General features: G+C 40.8%; 1 protein-coding gene across 1 annotated transcript in view; it reads right to left on the reverse strand.

Annotated features, from left to right (window-relative positions):
* The window catches only part of arfgef3 (ARFGEF family member 3), an 84161-nt gene that overhangs the window by 12500 nt on the left and 46971 nt on the right, over positions 1-24690 (reverse strand). Inside the window, exons 20-34 of the mRNA XM_030071320.1 lie at positions 23235-23345; positions 21201-21351; positions 18673-18996; positions 15802-15935; positions 15256-15401; positions 14322-14501; positions 12841-12982; positions 11872-11994; positions 9662-9765; positions 9083-9227; positions 8835-8963; positions 7886-8062; positions 6405-6519; positions 6100-6202; positions 3-134 (exon numbers count right to left, since the gene is read on the reverse strand). Of these exons, the coding sequence (XP_029927180.1) occupies positions 3-134; positions 6100-6202; positions 6405-6519; positions 7886-8062; positions 8835-8963; positions 9083-9227; positions 9662-9765; positions 11872-11994; positions 12841-12982; positions 14322-14501; positions 15256-15401; positions 15802-15935; positions 18673-18996; positions 21201-21351; positions 23235-23345 (2216 nt within the window). The remainder of the gene's footprint in view (positions 1-2; positions 135-6099; positions 6203-6404; positions 6520-7885; positions 8063-8834; positions 8964-9082; positions 9228-9661; positions 9766-11871; positions 11995-12840; positions 12983-14321; positions 14502-15255; positions 15402-15801; positions 15936-18672; positions 18997-21200; positions 21352-23234; positions 23346-24690) is intronic.

Raw genomic sequence — 24690 nt, forward strand, 5'->3', positions numbered from 1 at the left:
ACTTGTTGCGCCATTGCCTTGATCCTCCAGTACTCGGCCTCAGCTGATGGGGAATGGGATGGCGCTGCGACCTTTACCTCACAGGCGTCTCCGGAAAAACTGTCTGAACCGCTACGAAAACATGCGAGCAAGTTCTACAGAGAGAAACAAAGAAATTCAGAGTCATCTGAAGCCATGCTAAATCCAGAAAACTAAAAATAAAATATTCTATTTCAGGAGTTATTTTAATTACAAAAATAGTTTCTAAAGTGTTTTTTTTTTTATTCTAATTTTCTAATCCTTTTTTTTCCCATACAATTTCATACAATTCTCAAAATTCTTATCATGAGCATTTGAGTCATGGTTGTCACACAGCTGTTTCATTTCCATTTTAAGGTGGTGCGCAGGTGAATAAAGCACTTTCTCACCACTGTCCATGCATATGTGGCCTCTAAAATGGTTAGAATGAATGAATGGAGGATGAAAAATGTCGTTTTCTGGGGTGAGGCTCACAGTGTAAAACAGTTTAATACAGTTTAATACAGTATGCATATATCGTGCCTGACCTGAATGCACTGTCTTAAAAAAAATCAGCTTTCATATAAACCCAGTCATAGGTCATATGTTAATGTGTTTGAGAGCATAAGCTACATGTTATGGATTGACTAACACGTAATCTATATGTTGAGGATTGCCAGTGTCCTACATAAACCCAACACTTCAAAGAAATCAACTTCTCCTTTTTTAAAATTTTTTTATTCTGAGATTTTTTTTAAGACTTGAAAAAAATGAGTGTGTGTGTTAGAGAAGGGAGGTTTGTTTCAAGGCTTTATCTCTAATTTCTAACTGTCATATCTGTGATTGGACACAATAAGATACATAGAGATGCAGGGAAAACTATATGCATCTACTATGACATAGCATGGCCCTCAGATAAACTGTCCCTGGAAACATAAAGGTCAAATAATACTCAAAGCTGTGACATACAATAAGCTCCCAGAGGCTCTTATGTAAAGAAAACAGCTTTAAGACATATAAAAAAGATATCATGTGCCATATTAAACAATGACCTTTGCCATGACATGCAACATAGTCAAAACACGTTACATAAGGGAAATCATAATTTTACTGCCAATGTGACCACTGTAAGACCATATTAAGCTATATGTTGAAACATATATTGAACAAGCTGTGGACAGAGCAGCAAACTCTAAGCCTTGAATCTCCTGGTACACCACAGGGATAAACACAAGCATGTTCAACCACTGATCCTTTATCACCCTGTATACATAATACATAGCTTCATCTTTATGTTAAGTTCATCTTGTATATGACATGCTTTTGAGACAAAGTGCTTCACCGAGAAGGGACAGAGAGAGTGAGACAGTGCATGGTGGTTCAACAAGCTTGAGAGTAAATGAAGAGAGTGAGCGGTCCACTTCCATATTTGATACAGTAACGTAATCAAATTGTAGACTGTGTCCACTGCCACTCCTCTGTATTACCTATCAACCTATCAGTTTTTTGGCTGGTCATTCTGCCACACACCTGACACGAGTCTGCTCATTTCCTCCAGTATTTAAACCAGTCGGTCTCTTTGTTTGTTTGCCAGATCGTATCCTGCCTGCCTGTTCAATTGTTTTTTTTCTGGATTTTTGACCTGTGCCAGTTTGCCTGATTTAACCATTTGCCTGATGTTCTGAGGTACTGTAGCCTTTTATATCGGATTTCTGGTTTTGACCTTTGGAACGGACTGTACCACCCTTTTCTTGCGGATTATTGCCAACTCCTGTCTGAGCCTGGTGATTCTGCATTTGGGCCCTTGCTGAACTGTGACAGGCAATTTAGTCAAAAGACTAAGGGCCCTATCTTGTGCCACCCGCTATCCGCTGCCACTACCCGCTACCCGCAAATTGTGGATTTAGGAGCTTCCGCTATCCCTAAACGGTATCTTGCGCCACCCGCTACCCACTATCCGTTATGCCGACTCCGTCATTTGCACCTGGAGGTGTGTCCGTGGGCGTGTTTCATGCGCTATCCCTAAAGTTGCTATCTTGCGCACACACTTTAGGGAAAGCGGATAGCGGGTGGTCAGGACCACCCGCTATCCGCTATCCCTAAAGTTTGGGCTGTTACGAGAGCGCGCCCAGGCGGCTTCAATGCGCGCCCCGACGGAGCCTCGCCACACACACGGTCGGACTGATACCGGGACGCCGCCGGAATGAACTGAGTATATTACTCATAAAGACTGTTTAGAGGAAAGACTGTTTTAATTGGACACTTACGCCAGCACGTTTTATTGTTTTATCATAAGCCAGCAGCTGTGCTATATTTTTATTTTTAATATTTTATTTGCCCAATCTACCTTGTCAATAAATTAGTTTACACATAGTTCCACCTCTGCCTCTTGTGTGTGTGTGGTGTGACCCGGGGATTTTACTCAATCAGTACAACCTTGTGACGTGTCCACTTGGACACATGTGGCTCCACCTCCCGAATTAACTCGCCTATAATATAATATATAATATGTATATAAAGCCAACTTGCTTTAGCCTCAGTAGAAGCCCTGAGAAAATCTACCTCCCTCTCTCCATCGCGGGTTTAGGATTTAGGATTTAGGATAGCGCATCCTGCCCTTAAAGGCAATGGCACCTGGCACACTGATTGGTTTAACTGGCATAACGCCCAAAACACACCTATGCATAATATAGCGGGTAGCGGAGGTGTTTTGCGGATAGCGGGAGGTGCACAAGATAGCAACTTTTACGGGGGAACGCCTCTTCCTAAATCCTAAATCCGCAAATAGCGGGTTTAGGGAGTCTGGCGCAAGATAGGGCCCTAAGACTTTATCAAAATAAATCAACAACTAAATCAAATGTTGCTGTCCACATTAACACTAATTCAGCCTTTAAAACACTATTGACGGAGTTTTTGTGGGGGGAGCAGGGAGGGCAGTTCACCCAGGGCACCATACAAGCTAGCTCCACCACTGCAAATCCCAAATAAGAAACCACTGTTCAATGTCATAATCTTTGTGAAAACTTTGGGCTTTAAGAAGAATTTATTTTTTAAGAATGGTTGATGAGGGCGCCCTGGTAGCTCACCGTGTAAGAGTGTGTACCACTCGGTAAGGCTGAGTCCTGATCGCAGTGATCTGGGTTTGAATCTAACCTCAGGCCATTTGCTGCCTGTCGCCCCCTCTCTCTCCCCTGCCTTTCCTGTCTCTCTCTACTGTCACTGTCAAATAAAGCAGATATCCCAAACAAAACAAACAAACAAACAAAACAAAAAACATAAAAATACATTGTCCAGCCCAAGCCCCTTTTTGGGGGGGTTGTCAACAGGCTTTCTAGGAACACATAGCAGAACAGGAGCTGAAGCAGAAGTAGACAAAGCAGGCCCCCACAGCAGTCTACAGCTATGCAATCTGTCTATGCCTGCAGAAATTCCCTTGAGCAAGACCCTGAACCTCTCTACCTGCTGTGCACCCCCACCTCTGACTGTATGTGAAGGGAAGTCCTGATGACAGCAGGTGTAGTTTGACTGAAATGCTCTGAAACAGCAACAACATGCTGTACGTCACGTGCTGTCAGTTCTAGAGACTGACAAGGCTTTGGGTTTTTAGCAGAGCTTCAAATACAGTTTACTCTAGTCTCTAATCCACAGCAAGGTCACGCTATTCTGACCCCATTACATGCAGTAACACATCACACAGGAATCCTCCTTTCCGTATATACCTAAGTGTTGGGAAAGATGCAGGCTCACTCACTCACACACAGGGAAAAAAACAAAAACAAAAATGCCAACACAGAAATCAACACTCACAAATCACTGTGTACTTTACATACGCACACACACATGCACTCTTTTTCACTTTTCTTTTACAGTGACAGAAACATACACACACACACACACACACACACACACACACACACACCTGTTTCTCCATTATTCAATGCCTCTCAGAAACTCCACACATGCACATTGTTCTTTCTGTGTCTTTCATTCATGCTTAGAGACACACACACAAACACACACATGCACACAGATGTGGCCCTAAGCTGTAAAGCTGATTAGGTCCATCCAACAGGCAGCTGCCACAGGGAACAGAGGGAACACACAACATCCACTAATAAAATGCCTAGCGATGTCACCTCAGGCTTAAGCGCCCGCGCGCGCACACACACACACACACACACACACACACACACACACACACAGCCAAAGTATACTCCCTCTGTAGCAGAGTGGGCAGAGCATTGGTTTGATTGGAAAGGCTAGGGTTAGAGTACCATGGGAAATAAAAAAAATAATACTATGAGAGCATACATATGTTTTCTAAAATATATATTCCCATGGTGCTTTAATCATGCACAGCACCACCAGCAAGTCACCAGAAGTCCATTCATTTGCTAGAGAGCGGAGTGGCCAGGGAAACCAGAGCCATCAGCAGCTGAGAAAAGTTGGTCACGGCTGAAGCTATTTTTGCAGTCACTGACCGTCCAGATGTTGTTGTTGCTCTACCAGAAAAGTTTAATATATTTAATATATCTTATTAGTATTTTTTTTTCCTGTTTTGGACAACCCAACAGTGATCTAAACAATGTCAGGGCTCGACAGTAACTGTTTCCAGGTTGCCATCAGTAACCATTTTGAGAGATTGGCAACACCTCTTGGCCTTTAGCTTCCATCAGTGGCAACCACATATTAAATATATTAGTGATATTTAAATATTGCTGTTACAGTCAGACCTGGAACCGTTATGAATACCAAGCACTGTAAAACTTCACACAAGATGAATAAGAAGAACTGGAACTAGACAAAGCTGCATGTGCGCTGGTGTTTTTACTTGCATGCACACAGGCGTCTGTTTCAGAGACAGTGATGAAGTAAATTAAGTTGTCTGACTGTGGGGTGAAAAGACTGACTGACATGTCAACATCACAAACAAATATGCAAACTGATTCAACTGACAAAGAAAAAGACGAACCTGAACAAAACCCAAAAAGAAAATTTGTCAAGTACTGGGAGACAGAGTATCCTGGCATTTTTGAGCTGGATGGAAAATTATACTGGAAACTCTATTTTAAGTTTCAGCAACTAAAAGCTGATTCCTGGTTTCAAAAGTCAAGGCTGAGCCCTGCTTGAAGTGTCCAAAATATTAGGATTTTCTTCCTTATACAGAGTAGCAACCTCTTTTTGCAAAATCCCTGTGTCACTTGTCTCAAGCTTTAAACATCTTCAAGCTTCTCTCCTTTATTCTCCTCTTTTAAAAATGAAGTGGACTGAGCAGATGATATCCATTACGGATCAGATTAACTTGGTCAAACGATTTTACAGAGGGCGCAGGATGTCACAATATCTTGTGCACTGAATGTAGGTCATATTTTGTGATAAGAAGGGGTGTGCTATCCCCTCTCACACTCAGATCATCCACTGCCAAACAACATGTTGTTGGCATACATGCACCACGTCACAAGCTCTCAAAGCACCATGCATCTATATAGTTTAATCTGTAGGCAGTTATTCATTTTGTGAGGCCACAGCTATATTTTAACAGAGAAGTGATGAACACAGGAAGACCTGGGGAAAACGAAAGGTTATTGACATGATGACGAGAGACGACAGATGGGTCAAATCTGGTCTGAGTGTGCACATTAGCTGGAGGCTGCTGCTAGTTGTGTGAGGTCAAGCGGGGTTATCTGGTTAACACGGAGCGTCAGCATGTTGCCAGTATTAGCAGCAAATGCTTTCAGCTTGCAGCAAATTACTTCACTCCCATGCCGGCGATTTCAGTTTGGGATAGATAACACACTTTAATACTTACTGTGGACTGGGCAGATGCAGGAAAATATACTGGGAATGTATGTGTGTGTGTGTGTGTGTGTGTGTGTGTGTGTGCGTGTGTGTGTGTGTGTGTGTGCGTGCTTGAAGGTTTTGCATTTGAATATGTCTTTGTGAGCCTGTGTCAAACTGAATGCTTGATGGACTGTTGATGCATATGCCATCTCTGAGTGTGTGCCTGTCTGTTTTCATAAATGTATCATTGTTCATTTGAATGCATTTGTGTGTGTGTGTGTGTGTGTGTGTGTGTATGTACGTGTGGTTGTGTGTGTATACCTTGACAGGTTCCAATGTGGCAGAGAATGCGTCCTGCAGGGCACAGCAGGCCAACCTCCACATCTCCTCTGTAAAAACTGGGCCCACCGTCACCAACACATACCTAGAGAGAGAGAGAGAGAGGGGGAGAGAGAGAGAGAGAGAGAGATTCTTACTATGTTTTTCACCATGTGTTTCACCGTAGTGACAGATATGCATGCTTAAAACAGTAAACTCCATCTTCAAACCATGCTAACAGCCAAGGGAGGGTGTGTGTGTGTGTGTGTGTGTGTGTGTGTGTGTGTGTGTGTGTGTGTATAGGTCACCTGATACAGGAGCAGCCAACCCTAGAGATGGTTTCTGCGGGCTCAGACACACACGCCACCAACAGCTTGAACAGATCTTTCAGCATGAGGTTGATCAGGGACTCATAGCCAATATCTAAAGGGAAGAATCGATCAATCAATCATTGATGAGTGAACTCCGATGTTGTCACTGGAGAGGCTCCACTTCAGACTGCACAGCTAGAAACTGATTTGCACGCGCACACACATACTACCAGCACATCCTGACAAAGCCTGTGAGCAGATGGGAGAAAAGTGGAGTGGCCCAATTTTAATTTGAGTGAAGAGGGGGATACTGGAAAAACCTATTGACCAAATATGCTCCGCTCCACCCTGCTGCACCCTCACAAATCATGCACGTGATGAGCAGCCGTGGGCTCTGCTCGCCCAGACAGTGGCAATTGTGTTTATTTTACAGGATTTGTGCAAACTCTGAGGCAATGTCCCTCCACTCTCAAAGGTCTCTCCTTCCCTTACCCTCTCTTTCTGCCTGTTTTTATGCCTCTCTGATGCTTTCTGCTTCAAAATCAGTTGGATTGAATTCACGAGGCTGGTCTCACAAGATTTCATGAAATGAGCAAATGCAAACCTGAGCGAAGACCTTCTCAGGTCATAACTGCATTCACAAAAAAGCACAACAATGACTTTTTTGTGCTGGGCAAACAAAGGAATTTTGAGGTCACCAATCCCTAATTAAAAGTATGCTTACTTTGAACCTTATGCCCTGTTTCAGACGCCTGAATGTTAAAACCAAGGCAAAGCTTTCCAGAGTAATCAAACTTGGCAGTACAATCAGAGGCTGCTTGGTGGTTGTTCAAATCCCCACGTTTCTTGCTAATTTTTGGGTCATTTATTGCTAATTTGCTCATTGCTTTTTTCCCCCATGTCTTCTTCTCAGTTTTCAAAGGCTTAAGCCGAAACTTAATACTGGATAATGGAGGCTGACGTTTTGAGCAACAGGATTAAATTGAATATTAAGAGTAAAAACTAAATCAAACCAGTTTTAAAAATCAATCCTCGCTGGTGCATTCCAGCCTGAAGCCCTGCCTGAATCAAGATATGAGGAAAGAACTTCCTATTTGCACCATGAGGGATACAGGGACTTGCGTAAGTGGTATGACATTGCTTTCAACTATTGAGGCCTACAGCACAGTGGTGTAGCTTGTGGCTGTGAACTGGAAACTAACATGTTCTAACTTGCTCATTCCACTCATTCAACAATAAGCCTCGATTTCAAAGAAGAGACGAAACAATGACAACAAACCTTTGCCCAAATACTGACTGGATCCACTGAAATCTGCAGCCACTTTGAATGTAAAGATCCAAATGTCATGAACTGTTTTGGAGGAATTAGGAAAGCCTATTCATTTCTCCTATAAAATCTATTTTTTGATCCAGAAGTCTCAGAAATGCACCAAATCAAAAAAACACAAAAAATAAACAAATCTTCTGCTGTCTGTCACCTGAATGGATGAAACTGTTAACGTGCTCCACCACCAGCTCACAGCACAGGCCAATGGCGTGTTTGAAGTTCGCCGCTGCCACGTCCCAGTAGGAGTGGTCGCCGTGGCTACGCTGCAGCCACAGCGACATCACAGGAAGCAGCAGCTGGATGACTGAGAAGATGGCAAACCCCGGCCCTGGAGGGAGGGGAAGTGGGAGACAGGGTTGATGTGCTGTGTCTGTGCATGTAAGCAACTCATTTTCACTGGGAGGAGTCTGTCCAGATATGATGAACACAAAGTTCAACCAGGTTTAACTTTTTCTGGATGGACAGATTTGTCACCATCTGTTTAGCCTTGGGGTATTAATACTTTTTCATGCTGTAGACCCTAAAATTCACTTTTATTAGGCCACAGACACATTTGAAGTGATTTTGCTCCGGCAACCTTAATATGAAAAGATAGTTTTTAGTTTGTATTAAGTATCAAATTTTTTGAACACTTACAAATAGACTTGAAGTAGTGAGATTAAACCATAATATTAAAATAACAACTCATCCACATAATCACTTTTTTGGAAATAACAACTACTACAGAACTAAAAAGTGATACTGAAATTAAACTATTCCTTATTTTACTGAGGACCCCTGGAAGCCCCTTACTTACTATCTATCATGCCACTGCTATTACAGTATGCAGTACTGTACAGCATGCATATATACTGAATACTGTTGCTGTTAAATTAAATAATACCCGATTTTTCAAAAAGGGTGGTCTATTCCTTTTACATACACACTATAAGATGTGCATCAGGATAAAAGAACACCGGTGCAACACAAAAGCTGTCTGGAGGAAATCATAAATGGGAGGATAAATGAGAGATAGATTGTAAATTGCACTAAAAAACACATCGACCTTGTATGTGTACATGTAGTGTGTGTGTGTGTGTGTGTGCATGTGTGTGTGTTACCTGGTATGGCAGTGACCTCTCTGAGCAGGGTAAACAGCAGCTCCAGTGTTGGAGGCTGGTGTTGGCGAGGGCAGTTGGACACTGCTGCTGTCAGCTGCTCCAGTAACAATATCCACACCTGGATCAGACCTAAAGAGAGGCCACAAGACAACAGAGCAGCTCAGAGGGGCAGAGGAGGAATTTTGAGGAAAGAATGATGAAGAGCAAAACAGGGCTGAATACCCAGGCCAGGGGTGGTTTGGCTCTACCTGTGTCATCATCAAACTCTTGCAGGACACAGTCCATCCCGTCCTCGCTGCTGATTGAGCGTTCCTGTGTTCTCATTGGCAGGCTGGCGAGTCGCGCCCCCAGGAACACCGGCTTGGATGGCATCTTATAGATCTTAGCCAGCAGCTGTGAACACAACATGGCTTGATTCAATTGTAGGAAAGAAGGAGAGAAATGCTTGCGACAATGTTGACTCTGATTTAGAGAAAAAATATACACAATAGACAAAACGACAAAAAAAAGTGCTGTGTGTTATTTTTATGAAACTGTTTTGAAATGACATTACACAGGTTCCTGACTTTGCACTGAGGTCTTGCACTGTTCTGTTTTATAGTTTGAATTCATCCATTGTTTTTTTAAGTTTTATTCCTCCTTTGATGTTGCCATTTCGCAAGTTTTAGTGCCACTCACACCATGAGGCTTGCACATGGGCGAAACAAAGATGCAAAATGCACGTGCAGATGCATGCAATCAGAGCTGGACACACTGCTGACAGGTTAAGAGTAACAATCAGTGTGAACAACACACTGCATAACGCTGTCCGACCGACCGGTCCCTACCTGAGAACATTTGCGGAGGTAATCGAGGGCTGGCAGGCAGAGGTCAGTGGAGCTGTAACCAGATGCATGGACACAGTCTCCTATCTCCTTATAGTCCACCTCTCCTGGGAGACACACAATCACACAGCAAAGAGTAACCTTTTAAGATGCAATCTCTAATACCCATGTGGAAATTGACTATTACAGCAGCAACTACTTACAATAATACTGTAGAATAAACCCTGATAGAATATACAGTAAATATTAAAGACCCAATGAAATGGGCTCTTACTTTCTTGACTGAATGTAATTCCAGTTGAAACGGGAAGTGTGGGCAGGACATGGTGCAGGAAAGGATCACTGACTAGTGCAAACCAATAGGATCTCAGTTTGGGAGAGAAACATTTTTTTTTAAAGGACAGGTGGATGAGAAAGGATGAGTAAAGATTTGTGAGGGTTTTATTGGTTGAAATTTTAATTTACAGCCACTAATGCAGGATGATGTCACTGTTTAAGATGCTCTGTTTTACCGGAAGTACAAGTCATGTGAGGTCATTTCATGGGGACTTTAAACAAACAAACTTTACATAATTAACATATTAACATGTCAACATAATTACTGGATTATTCCAGCAGTCAGACATAGTAAGCAGAAATGTCTGATTGCATAGGGAAATATATATATTCACTATTAACAGGATGCGTTTGATGAAAAAGGTGAAGAATCATGTAAGTTGTAAAAATGATGGTATCCATATGTGAGAAGAAAATGAGAGCATGAAAACGATACAGTGCCGAACATAACAGCACATTTACAGAATATGGAAAAATGTACTGGGGAACACCTTAATGTGTCTACAGGGAACCATAAATACTATTACTGTCAGGTGAAAACCTTGTAACTCCAGTTTTGGTTATTTTTGTTTTAACTTCATTTGGAGGATCATATGCTTCAATTTGGATTGAATCAAGTGAAACCCTTTCAAAACTAAAATGCATGGTGGTCAAGCCAAAAACAAGGCTGTTTTTCTCCTGAAAGGTTGACATTTTAAAGATAGCTATTTACCCAACTATAATGTGTACAGAAGACATTAGACATGTAGCCCTACATGGACATTACTGTACACAGAAATATTTGCTTCATTGTACAAATACTGACAATATGTACAGACATGCAAATATGCACATATCGCCCTATGTAAAGACCAAGTGACGTTGTGTAAGACATGTGTTAGATGGTTTCCATTACACAATTTCCTAAATACTTAAAGCAAAATTTAATTTTGGGAGAGTATTTGGGTTGTATAGCTACCTGGACATTAGACTATATAAGTCTATATGGTGGTGGAATATTCTCAGTTATTCTGTGCTCCCCTGGGCTGCTAATCCAGAAGACTGTATTTCTATCTCTCCATTCACTTCCATAGTGTGGCGAAACCACACTTTTAGCACATAACAGAACGCCGACAAAGCGGATTAGTTAGGACAAGTCCTGGAACCCATTTTCTGAGGAAATTAAACAGCTCTGTTCTTGTTATTTTCCTATTTGATCTGGAAAGTAGATCCAGCAGGTAGCATCTGCAGGATACTTCTGCATCATAACTTTATGCCAGGAAGAGAAGACCTTATAGTTCTTTCACCAATGATTGTAATTACAGAAAAAATGGGACTTGTTTTTTACACTGGAATAATCCACTATGCATCAATTTATGTGCAAAAGGTGCATTTTTGGGAGCTGTTTTGCTGTGCTGCAAATCAAGTGACACAAATACAGTAGTCTGGATAAGCAGCCCAGTGGAGCGCAGAGCAACTAATGAAGATATTTCACCACCATGTGGACTCATATCACACCCAGGAAACTGTACAACCAAATACTATAAAGTTCAATTTTACTTTAATATACCATAAAACATGGTTAAAAGAGAGACTCCTCCTTCTTTTCACAATGTTTCTTTTGTGCTGATTTCACATCAAGAACTATTCATTAGTGTTCTATGATGCAAAGTACTCAAAAAAAAAAAAAAAAAAAAAAAAAATTGGAAAATCTTATCTGACAACATAACTTTCAGCTAGCAGAGAAATCCACAACTTGTAGAATAGAATTAGCTTTGGGGTGAGAGTATCAACTGCACAGACACATGCGACTCCCCTCATGCATTGAGGCATTTGATGCATACAGCACATACATGTCAAAGAGCGTGCGCTTGTGCACACGCAGATGTGAAACCAACCTAAGCCTTTGACAAACTTCATGAGGCACATGATGTAGTCGGTGGCGGCATTAGCAAAAACCTGGATGTTGTCTGTGTTGATAAACGCCTCAAAGACGTCAAACACCGGAGCCTGGGACTTCCCTAGGGGAGAGGAGGGAAGGTAAGAAGAAAGTAAGGAAGGAGATAAGGAAGGAAGGACAGAACAGAGAAAGGTAGGAGGAAGCAAGGATAGAAGGTGAAGAGGAAGGACGAAAACAACAAATCAGGGCATAAAAGGAAATGAAACAAGAAGAGAAAAAACAAAATGAATTACAAGTTTCACTTTTACTACTGTGACAAAGACTGGAAATTCAAACACATTCACTAAAAGTCACATCTATTCTTACTCAATGAATGGCACTAGGGGTGGGGCATTATAGGATTTTATTGTGGATTGCAATAAAAACAGTGGATTGTGGTGAATCTCCATTGTCGGTATAATCGTACAACGGGATAATCGTGAATATCCTCATGAGTGACCTGAAAAAGCTGTGTAGCTCGCTAACGTACAGTCCTACATTGTTGCAGTATTGGTGAGAGTTTGAATCTGTCCTTGTTTTTCACTAAAAAGTCCTATCTATGATACCATAAAAATCTATTTATTTCTTAACAAAATGCAAGGTAACATGATTCCAGTACGATTTAGTGTCATTTTAAGAGTTTTAAGAATATTTTGATGATTACTGGGACGATACTGTGAATCGTGATCCGCAATAATTTACAATCGTGACATCAAATTTTCATATCGCCTCATGGCTAAATGGTAGCACCACATTAAAACAAAATGTGGGTCTTTCTAAATGGTAATGGTTGAATCTAGTCCTGGTTGAAATAGTGATAGAAGATAGCAGATTGGGTCCTCCATATCTGACAAATATCAGAAGATAAAATGATTTCTTTCTCCAAACTGGCTATTTTGTGACTCGGAGCAGAAAGTGTCAGATGTACCCATGGAGTATTCTCCCAGTAGGTAGTCCTTAGTGTCGGTCTTGCTGCCGTGGACCGTTCTCAGAGCGCTGAACAGAGGCCTCCACCCTGACAGGATCTGAGGGGAACACATCTCCACCAGCTCCCCTATGGACGTTATCACCTGTGAGTGATGGACAGAGGGCGGGAGAATAATTGATAAAGGGCAGGGTGGCAAATTAAATGCGCAATTTGTAACATGTTTAACATTGGTGCTTTACACAATGAGCTTTTGTAAAACAGTTATTAGGAAGGTTGGTATGATGACCAAGCAGGTAGAGGCACATAACTAAAAAATAAGTTGTATCCTTTTATTATAATACAGCCTTTAAAATCAGGGAAAGAAAACACTTCACCATATCACAACGCTATGATATCCAAAATCCGAGACAATATCATCATAATATTGATAAAAAAATCAATATATGTAGAAGTTGGTGCAGCAGTGTATGAGAGCGTATTAGGGCAATTGTAGGGAGAAAAAAATAAATTTACAAGAAAAAAAAAACTCTGAAATTAAAGTGGTAAATTTTCAAGAAGGGCGGCATGTGCCTCACAGTGAGAAGGTCCTGGGTTCGATTCCCACCCAAGGTCCTTTCTGTGTGGAGTTTGCATGTTCTCCCCGTGTCTGCGTGGGTTTCCTCCCACCGTCCAAAGACATGCAGGTCAGGTGAATTGGAGAAGCTAAATTGCCCCTAGGTATGACTGTGTGAGTGAATATCAGTGTTTGTCTGTCTGCCCTGCGATGGACTGGCAAGGAAACTGCCAGGGTGTTTCCTTGCCTTCGCCCTATGAGCGCTGGGATAGGCTCCAGCACCCCCCCGCGACCCTAGTGAGGATAAGCGGTTCAGAAGATGAATGAATGAATGAATGAATGAATTTTCAAGAAAAAACCTCACAAATTTGCGAGGAAAAAAAAAAGAAACTGGGAAAACTAGTTTTTCTTCCATTATGGGATTTAGTCCAAGGGAAATTCTGGTTTTAGTCCAGAATCACAATATTATCATCAGCATCCGGACTTTGTCATGACTTCTGAGTTTTTTTCCAAGAATACTGACCCCTTCCCTGGCTCCATAATTTTCTTCCCCCTACAATAGCCCTGCTATGAAGAAAAGAATCACATTTCTCCCAGAGGCTTCGTCAGGTCATCAAATCAGTTGGTGGTCCTCTTTAAATAGATCAGGCCTGGTCCACTCCCCTGGACAGAGAATTACCTGCATATCGAGCAGTATTTCCATGTCTCAAAGCAAAGATTATAACCATACATACGTAAGTCTTGAAAAACATGGGCCTGCTTATTAGTAGGTAACAGGTATTTCTGTTACATATAAAATGTGTATTAAATGAAAATATCCATTGTTACTTTAGTCTTATGGAATGTACCAAATAATAATCAGGTCATATCGATCTATATATTATATAGATTGATACGATCTGTCTTCGCGCATGTGTCTGTCTCTCACCTGGTCCTGTACGTCCTCGTCACAGAGCTCCAGCTGCATGATGTGCTCGAAGGGCCTGAACAGCGCCTCATTAAAGTGGAAGTGTGGAAGCTCTGCCCAGCTCGTCAGCACCTCCGTCAGAACGTCGTGGATGAAAGAAACGGCCTTCTGGGATACATGGCGCTCCTTGTGGCATGCAGCCTAAGGGAAGGGAAACAGTGTCCAATCTATTTTCATCATATTCTTCACATACCAGATTTTTTCAACACCTATTCCACGGTGAAATGTTTATAATACAACTTTATGACAAGTTTCCCTGTATTATAATGTATCTCCTTATAAAAAGGCATTTTGTCTTATGTGAAACTTTTCATGTTATAATGATGTTTTCTTGTAGTAATGAGAAATGTTTCATGTAATAATGAGATAGTGTGGTATGTTGTTTTAATGGGGAAAGTTTCTTATATCAGAATAAGTTGGTAGGTCATAATGAAAAAATGTCAAAACATGAAAAGATCTTTGTAAATTGAGAAAAACAAGAAATGTTTGTCATTACAATGAAATACTGAGCTGATTATTGCTGTTTTTTTCCACCTGGGCAGTAATATCTTTCCATATGATGCAATTACAAAACAGAATGACATCAAATAAAAACAGAGCCTGAGAGCAACAACAACACAAACACTAAAGAGCAATAAAAACCCCAAAAGGAAGTGAAGTTTCTTAAATCATTTTGTATTAGATCTATTCAATCAAATTTGCAAAAACGTAGGCTTCAATATTTTAAACTGAACTTTAAGTTTCAGTATTTTATCCTATCCTGACCTTGATCAGTTTCATCTCAAAGTATTTCAGTCGTGGGATCCACCTCAGCAACATGATCATATCACAGATCACGTGTGACTGCTGTGTGATAGAAAGATGATTTCAAGTGTTCACAACTGCAGCTCTCTACCTCCACCAGGTGTGGCGCCACCACGCTCCAGGCCCTCATCATGTGGAGCAGAGGGCGACTCCTGTTCCTGACGATCCGCAGCATCGCCTCGCCCAGACGGAACAGATGGAGAGCGCTGCGCCTGTCCAACGTCGACTTGGCCTCGCCTACAGACAGCCGCTGACTTGATTAATACATGTCAACATTTTAACAAGGTACAATAATTAGAGTCGCTTAAATTATTATGCCACATCTGTCTGTTTAGTGAGGGTTTTTAGTGTGTGTATGGGTGTGGGTGTGTATTCTTGTTCATAATTCTATAATTATGAATAATTATAATTATGAAGACCAAATGACCTCACAAGAATAGAAATGAAGACAATCCAAAGTGAGGGCATTCTCATTAATTCTCAGTTGCTGAAAGGGCTAAATTCAGCATTAGGACTTGGGTTTAGAGGTTTGAATTATGACTGAATTAAGATAACATAAGTGTAAAGTTTAGGTTAGGGAATGAGTGTGGTTAATAGAGATCTTCACAAATATTTGAAGAGAAAAGTCTGAGTGTACCTGGCATGGCCAGTGAGTAGTCTCCAGTCTCAGTAACAGAATCAAACAACTGAGACTGAGAGGCTTTCCTCAGCTGCTGCAAGAAGCCCACCAGACCCACCAGGTTCAGCTTAGTGGCTGCCTCCTCAAACAACCTGGAAACACACGCACATGCACAGACACGCACAATGTATAGGAACTAGTGGGGCAATAGACTTCCCACATGCTTCTGGCTGTGAAAAACAGTCTTGTGAGCAGAAGGTTGCTGCTTCAAAACAATAAACAACGCTCTGTCCCTCCTGGACACTGACTGCTTTTGAAATGAAATACAGCTCAATACAGCTGATGAACGAAACCAGGTTTAGTTATTTTATTTGAGTAACAGAGATAATCCACTGTGTAATAATTTTAATGATTTGTAGCTGTACACAGTCTCATCCACAATTTGCTATGGAGATAAGTTTTGAAATGAACTGTTTTGAAATACCAAGTACTATTTACTTGGTATTTCAAAACAGCAGCCAGCACTGTTGATTTGTGTCATTTTCTAGAGATTTTTTTAAACCAGGCTCCCATATAATCTACCAGACTGAAACAGCTTACTATTTCCACAGTGGCTACAATCACTGAACACAGAGCTTCCTTGTGTTTGCATGAAGAGCAAATAATCAATTTACTGATACCAGCACCCACTGTGTTAGTGAACATTAACTGCCTTCTTTGCTGTTTCCCACAGCCAGAAACATATAGCAGGGTTCCTACAGGTTTCTTCAAGTTAAATTCAAGTCTTTTTAAGACCTTTTTAAGACCATTTGTATCAAAAATTAATACCAATTTCTCGGCCTATTTCACCACTGTTAAATTCAATTTAGTTTTAGTCTTAGTCTTGTGTCAAATGACTAGTTTTAGTCATATTTAGTCAACTTGTATTCTTTTTTTGTTTAGTCACATTTTAGTCGGCGAAAAGTCTTGGCATTTTAGTCTAGTTTTAGTCGAAGAAAATCCAAAGTATTTTAATCTAGTTTTAGTTGACTAAATTACAAAGTATTTTAGTCTAGTTTTAGTCGATAGTCTTTTTTTAGTCTTTGACCTGCATCATGTTGGCTTTTTTTTTAATTTAACAATATGTTTTATTATTATTATTATTTTAAAAATGTAAATTGCTTATCAAACAGACCTAACAATTCAGCTACCAATGAATGAGCAGTAGTATGCATGTGATAACATAGATTGAAAAATAAGCCAAAGTGATACCTCTTCTATGAATAGACAAGCTAAGCCAGTGTGCTGCTGTTAGCCAGTGAAAATAGACCGGAGTGGCAACTCTTCACTTTGTTACACAATCTATGTCAGTGCGCTGCTGTTTTAACTTTGTTCTCACCGTGCTACGCTTCAGACAGCGCCACACACACGAAATGAAACGCTTGACGAGAACTGCGATATGGAGAAGTTACATACAGAACAAATTTTAAGACCTAGATATCAAAATTCAAGACTTTTTCAAGTCTTTTTAAGGTATTATTTCCAAATTCATAAATTCAATGCTTTTAAGACTTTTTAAGACCCCGCGGGAACCCTGTATAGGATTTTTTTCTGTCCTATGTTCCCACAAATTACAATACGCATGTACAAAGTCAGTCTGCTATTGATTAATATTGCTGATTGTATTGTTATGGCAGAATGCCTGCTCAGCAACACACCTGCCTGGAGAGAACCAACAACAGACGCACTTTTTCTTTCTAACCTCTTTGATATCTATTGTACATCACGATGAACTATGTGAACTCAAAAACCGTTCCTGTACAGCTTTGTGGATACTCAATGTATATTGTGACTGACAAACCTCCATGATGGCCACTGCACACTGGAAAGGACTACTCAAACTCTGAAACCTCTCTTTCTTAAATATATAAGACAAACAAAAATACCAAATGGTAAATAGCAACAACCGAAAAACAAGAAAAAACAAAAACAAACAAACAAACAAAAAAAACCCTAACAAAACACACACACACGCACACACACACACACATACACACATACACACACACACACCGAATGCTTGTCTAGCAAAAGAATAATGCAAAGCTGAAATTGAGTAGCACTGCCCTTTAAGCATTGCCTGTGTATTTGTGGGACAACCATGTGAAGTGGTGCATTTATTATGTTTTGGCATTACTTTTGGCTTGTAAATGTGTTCAGTCCATCTGCTCAAAAGATCAAAAGGAGTGTTTTTTTGCTCCTAAAAGCAGCACAGATCACTAGTTATATAAGGGATGATCCATGGAATAAACACACACACGCACACTTCATACTTACTATGTGTTTGAGTATATGTATGCGCGCCAGGGAATCAACTTTAACAACTACAGAGTTACACACACACACACACACACACACACACACACACACACACACACACATAAACACTTGCAAGTGAAAAACTGGAATTCCCGCTAACTCTGTGCAGGTGCTGCCATCTAGTGGCCATTCTTAATACAACACCAATAATGTACCACATATTTGCCAACTTTGCGTGTGGGCTGCAACTGGTAATAATAATAATAGTATTCATAATAATGATGATAATAATTTAAGAATTTTTAATGCTACCTGGAAATGAATTTACAAAGACTATAAATGTCTGAAATAAAGAAACAGTTCTGATTTAACAGCTAGTTCTACACTATTATTACTACTAAAGCAACCTCCACGACTAATGCCACTTACACTATTGTTAGTGCTACTGCAAAAAACACTGCTACAAATTTAACTATTACTTCTGCTACAACTACAACAACTACTTCTACTACTAATAGTTGTACATCTACTTCAGCTATTGCTGCTACTACTACTTTTACACACACACACACACACACACACTCTCGATACCTGTCAGCCTGTGTGGACAGCGTACACACAGCTTTAGCAGCGCTGGTCCCAGTCATAAGGCTCCCGCTCTTCAGGTCCAGCCCTCGTCCTCCTCTGCTGGTCTCCCTCAGCAGCTCCTGGATGGACAGAGGCTGGATGACGGGCTGGCTGAGGCCCAGCTCTGAGGCCTCTGGGCTGGGCTCGCAGCTCAACTCCAGGCCGAGGTCCACGCCCGGGGCCTGTTGGGCCTGCTGGCTCTGCTGCGTGATGGTGGTTAAGGTGGGAGGCTGGGATGAGCCATCACTGAAGTGGGTGTGCTCCAGCGAGCTGATGTACTCGCTTACCCTGGTGGGAGAGGGAGAGAATGAGGAGGGGGAGAAGTAGAGAGCAAGAGCAAGAGGGAGATGAGGATGGGAAATGAATCTGACGCCCCAATGAGCGGTCTTGGGATTTCAACTTCACAACTTCATTATTTTGTTATCTTGAGATCTCAATCTTTGTTTTCTCATGATCATGATTTAATTATCACATTATCTTAAAAGAACAAACATAGTTTTCGTGAGATCAAATCTTGACAAGGCCAGGTAGCTTCACTGATTGCAGCTGCATTTGCTGCTTGGGTCACACCTTGACTAAAACAAAATTTATTGCACTGATCAGTCATGATATCTCTCTTAATATTGGCAGATCCACTTCATTCTGTCTGTATTGGCTACACTCTCAGGCTTGCTAGGTTAGGCTTGCCTCTGATGAAGGTAAAGACGATGGGACAAAAGTTGTGAAACACACAAACACAAACCATCAGGTTGCTATCTTTAGATAACAAGACAATTAAGTTGTGATTAAGATCAAATATATAAGTAACCACGGCTTCACACAGTGCTCATTAAAGTCAGCACATTTATCACCTGAGACGATACCTTCAAGTGGGTAAGCCTACTCGTGATAAAATCCTTTACCTAACAAGAAGGCAGCCTGTAGAAAGCCACAAAGGTTGCAGCTGAAGTTATGCTACTTTTTGTGCTAAGACACAACCCATCAGTGGGGACAGCTGGTCAGTGTTGCCTTGACCCATGACCAGTCTCCCGTCTGGGTTTCATAATGTTACATGCATGTGTTTGGAAACTACAGCCTAGCTGTGCTAAGCCTTGCCCAGTGCCGTGCCACCTTGAGGCCAGCTGGCTGAGAAATTCATCACTTTTTCACCAACCTACCAAGGTCCTACCAAGTTTTCTGCAAATTTGTCAAGTACATTTTTTTTTTTAGTTATCCTGCTGATGGACTGATTGACGGATGGATGGTGCTGCTGTATGCATCACCTCCTACGCAAAAGTGATTATGTGATAACCTCAAGAAAAAAAAAAAACATTTATTGCATGACAATGAGATAATTAAATGCTAAAGTTTAATATCTCCAGATGATGACATAGTGAAGCCTCAATATAGCAAGACATGAGCAACCATGGCAATCTACATTTAATTTAAAGCAAAACTGAACTTTTTTGAGTTTTGGGTTGTATAGTTTCCTGGGTGTTATTCAGTGTTTCCCCCAGGATTTTTTGAAACTGTGGTGCTGAGGTGGACGACCTTTTGGTCCATATCGCCCAGCCCTACTGTCGGTCGCAATGCAATGTTAACATTAATAACATTAGGGTCGTTTTCACAGGCTTGAACAAAAAATGGATTAAACTTAATCTTGCTTAGGTACCTTGCTCTCGCCCTTTTCTCTCCCTCTGCTTTTTACTGCCTCCACTCTTGAGCGCGCAGCAGTAGCACAAAGCAGGCGGGTGATAACTCCGGTGCGTTTTCAAAATAAAATTAATTGCGGCGTAGTGTAACATGTCGTGATATTTAATTTACCATTTAAAACTCTGATCATAGTAAGTATGTGTGCGCAAATATATGCTATGTGTGTATGTAGGGTCGTTTTCACAGGTCATTCATACAATATACTTTAAATTGAGTCAACACCCGAAAAAAAAAAAAAAAAAATCATCATTCCCAAGCCGTGGCGGCTTTTATTTAGCCGTGGCGGTGCGCCACGATCAATTACATGTAGCGGAAACCCTGTGTTATTTGAGTCTACATGTTGTACATTTGTTGCTCTGTGCTCCCCTGTGCTACTAATCCAAAAATTATGTATTTGTGTGTTTCCATTCATTTCCCTAGTCCAGCATAACAGCTCCCAAAATAACACTGTTAGCATATAAACAAATGCTAAAAAAATCAGATCATGCCAATGTAAAAAACAACCAGTTCTGGAAACCATTTATGAGGCAGTCTGCGTCTGCAGGTAACTTCTGCATAGTAGCCTTGCCCCAGGAACAAACAACCTTAGAGCACTTTCACAAATAATTATAATTACACACACAAAAAGTAGACACTGGGACTGGTTTTTGTATATTACCATACTGCATTTTGTGTTTGTTACCATGCGTAGTGTGTGACTTTAGCATGTGTTTGTTTGCAGAGTTCATACCGTAGACCTCTCCACTTTTGTGATTTGGTGTTGGTGTTTTATGTGCAGTCTTGTTTTGTGCACTGTGTACCTGAAGACATGTGGCCAGCAGTCATGGTTGTGGCTGCCCATCTCAAGGCCAACATTCAGGATGGCATCCATGCACAACACGTGGGCTGTATGGAGACGGACTCCCTGTGGACGACCAATCTGCTCCAGACGCTGCTCAACACGGTGCTTCACTGGAGACACACACACACACACACACACAGACACAGACACACAGACACAGACACACACATACCCAGATACATCCACAAATGCATTGCATACACCCGCCATAAGAACAAGGAACATTTGTCTCATGACACAATAACTTTTAATAGAGTTAATTTAGTTGAAGAGTAAATAATACAATGCAAACCTTCTTCATTTCCCATAGCACATCTGACCATTAACTATTATTCAGCTCACCTGTGCTCCACAGTGTGGCCTCGCTAACCATCCACTGTATAAAAAAACCTCAGTCAAACACTGCCTATTTGTAATCTGATAATCACATATTGTTGACATCGCTCATTTTGAAGGAGGAAAAAATGACATGCAAACTAGAACTGAAGGCAGGCAAGTGTAGATGAATTAAGAAAGTAGTATGTAACTTATTAAATAAAAGTAATTTTAAATTAGTATGAGTAAGTAGGTAAGTAAAGGCATCTTCCTAATTTGGCAGGGAAGCTGTCCTATGCTCTCCTTTCCATATTAAAGCAGATTTCAAACTAGGTAAAAATTCAGCTTTTAAAATTGTGAGAATTTGTGTACTTCATCAAGGCAATATAGAAATGTCAGCAATTTTTACTAAGACTGAATGCTCTGTAAGCCATAATTAGAGTCAGACATGATATTCTTTCCATTAACTACAATGCTTTCAAAAGGGGAAGAAGTCACATAATTCTTAAAAATTCAGATTTGAATGTACAATACTTTTCTAAAAAGGAATTGTTTTTTGGCATATTTTTTCCACATAACAATTGGACAGGTAACTTAGAGAGGCAGCATTCAGTACCATTTACAGTCAGACATTGTCATGCCCTGTGGTCTCAGTTTTAGATTAAATGAAAAGCCCAACAGTTTTATTTAAAGAAGCTCTGTGGCAAATTTTAGCACACCGGACTAATTAGACTTAATTAGTTTAACAGATTTAATGAAAAACCTGGTTGTAGACTTCATAATTAAGTATACATGCTACTGTGCAAATGTTTGCTCGTGTTTGAGCCAACAACCTCCAAGAGAGCTGCAGCATGATTTTTTTTTCTTTTACATCTGACACTAAAGATGGATGGAGGTTATATTTTCGCCTCCTTTTAGTCTGATTGTTAGCAAGGTAACTCAAAAACGAATGGACAAAATTTAGATGAAACTTCATGGAGGGATCAGCTGATTACATTTTGGAGTGTCTAGGTTAAAATTCAAGGTCACCCAAAAGTCAAAAATCGCATTTTGGGCACTATCTCTGGAACGCGGAATCGTAGAAAGATGCAGCCAGGTGTGTTGTGTTGATGTGAGGGATTGGTGCAGCGTGGTTGCTGTCTCTGACTGTCCTTATTTTTATGCATTTTAAACTTTTCCAGGACTAACAGCCACAAACTGTAGTGCATGTTGTTTAGCATGGGAACAAAGCTATGTGCCAAATTTGGGGCATTTTCATAATTGGCCTACAATGGACGAATTGGAGGTCAAGTTCCTGTTCGTTCCAGAATTCTTCTCCAATCCAGATCCATGACCTCCTCTCTACTCCCTCCAATCTAATTTCCACTCATCAGTGAGCATCTTGCTCGGTCCTTGGCTGTGTTCTCTGGCATTCTGTTGTCCTTCTGTACCTCCTTTATGTATTCATGTAAATTTGGTTTTGCTGTTATAACTTTTAATCATTTGTGCCCACTTGATGTTTCATGTGATGATGAGATGTTAGTTAAGAGCAGACCTTGTATAATATCTGTCTAGGACTCCATGAATGCTTATTTGTATGAACATTAATAAAAAGTGTGTGTGTGTGTGTGTGTGTGTGTGTGTGTGTGTGTGTGTGTGTGTGTGTGTGTGTGTGTGAGAGAGAGAAACAGATAAGTACCTTGTGTGATGGCATCTCCCGTTTCGCCCACCTCTTTCTCCTCCTTCTCTTCCTGCACACAGGAGGCTGCAGCCATCTGGGCCAGAGCCGACGCACAGTTGGCAGCCACACCTGACAGTACACACACACACACACACACACACACATACATTTGCAAGGACATACTACTGGCTTACACTCATTCCCAACCCTGAAAACCCTCATCATCACATGGCCAGCCAGGAGCTTGACCCTTGAAGAAATCTAATTTGAACTCTGGTGATAAGTGACTACACATTTGGGGAATCTTTTCATCTGGGTGTATTTTCACTTCACTGTACGGTAAAAATTTGGATCATCCCGCCCACACACTCTCATTCTCACTCTCTTTCAGTCAAGGTCGCACACCATGTGTTCATTCATATTCATTAGCGCTGTGCAGATAATTTCAATCAGATTTCATCCCCAGTTGGCCGTGGTGCCAGCTACTTTTGCTGACCAATTTGTTCAGACTTATAAAAGGGACTGACAGTAAAAATGTACTTCCCCATACTTTCTCTCCAAAATCTTTATGTAATAGGGTATATGAATGTAAACCTTAGCCTGACTCTCAAGCCTCTAGCTGTTCCAGTGGAAGACTAGATGAACCAGACAGAAATGAATGAATGTGAAGTGGGATGTATGTGAGAGTGCGCATACTAAGTAAAATTTTCCCAGGATGAATGAGCTTATGTGGTTCAGAATCTCAGACAGCCTCAAATGAACAGGCACACTCAACTATACTCGAAAAATATACACACAAACTTTAAATGACATTCTAAATAAACCCATCATCATTGCATTTTATGGATGGTCTTCTCTGGCAGTGAGACGTGAACAGCACACATTCTCTATCCACAAGGCTTTGTGAAACACATGATTTGCTTACTTGACCTGAGTTCAGATCAGCAATGCACCACACCAGGTCCTAGAGTTACTTTGTTATAGAAAGATATCATGTAAACACACAAGTTGGAAAATTGGCATTTCACTTTAATGCTAAACACAAATGGAATAATCTCCTGAAACAGATAAAATCAGATTGTTCAACTTGTTTCCAAGGTATTGTGATACAACTGCTTGTGTGTTTTCAGAACTGCAGATTCAGATTTCAGATTGATAGATAGATAGATAGATAGATAGATAGATATCTATATAGATATAGATAGATATCTATATCTATACAGATAGATAGATATAGATATAGATAGATATATGAATGTGTAATGTATAAGTGCAGCCGTCGCCTCCTCCTGACAAACGATTCCTCAATTAGTCATTTTCATTTTAGCCCCTCCTGATACGTATGGGTATGGTGAGTATTGAGGACCATAAAGCTACAACCAAAACGCAAAACGTACCAGGACCACTATTTTTAACTTTTAAAAGTCTGAACAGCAAAAAATACATGAAATGCAATTTTGCAAATCAGATCCAA

The sequence above is a fragment of the Myripristis murdjan genome, chromosome 15, assembly GCF_902150065.1.
Source record: "Myripristis murdjan chromosome 15, fMyrMur1.1, whole genome shotgun sequence".
In the NCBI taxonomy this organism is placed as follows: Eukaryota; Metazoa; Chordata; class Actinopteri; order Holocentriformes; family Holocentridae; genus Myripristis; species Myripristis murdjan.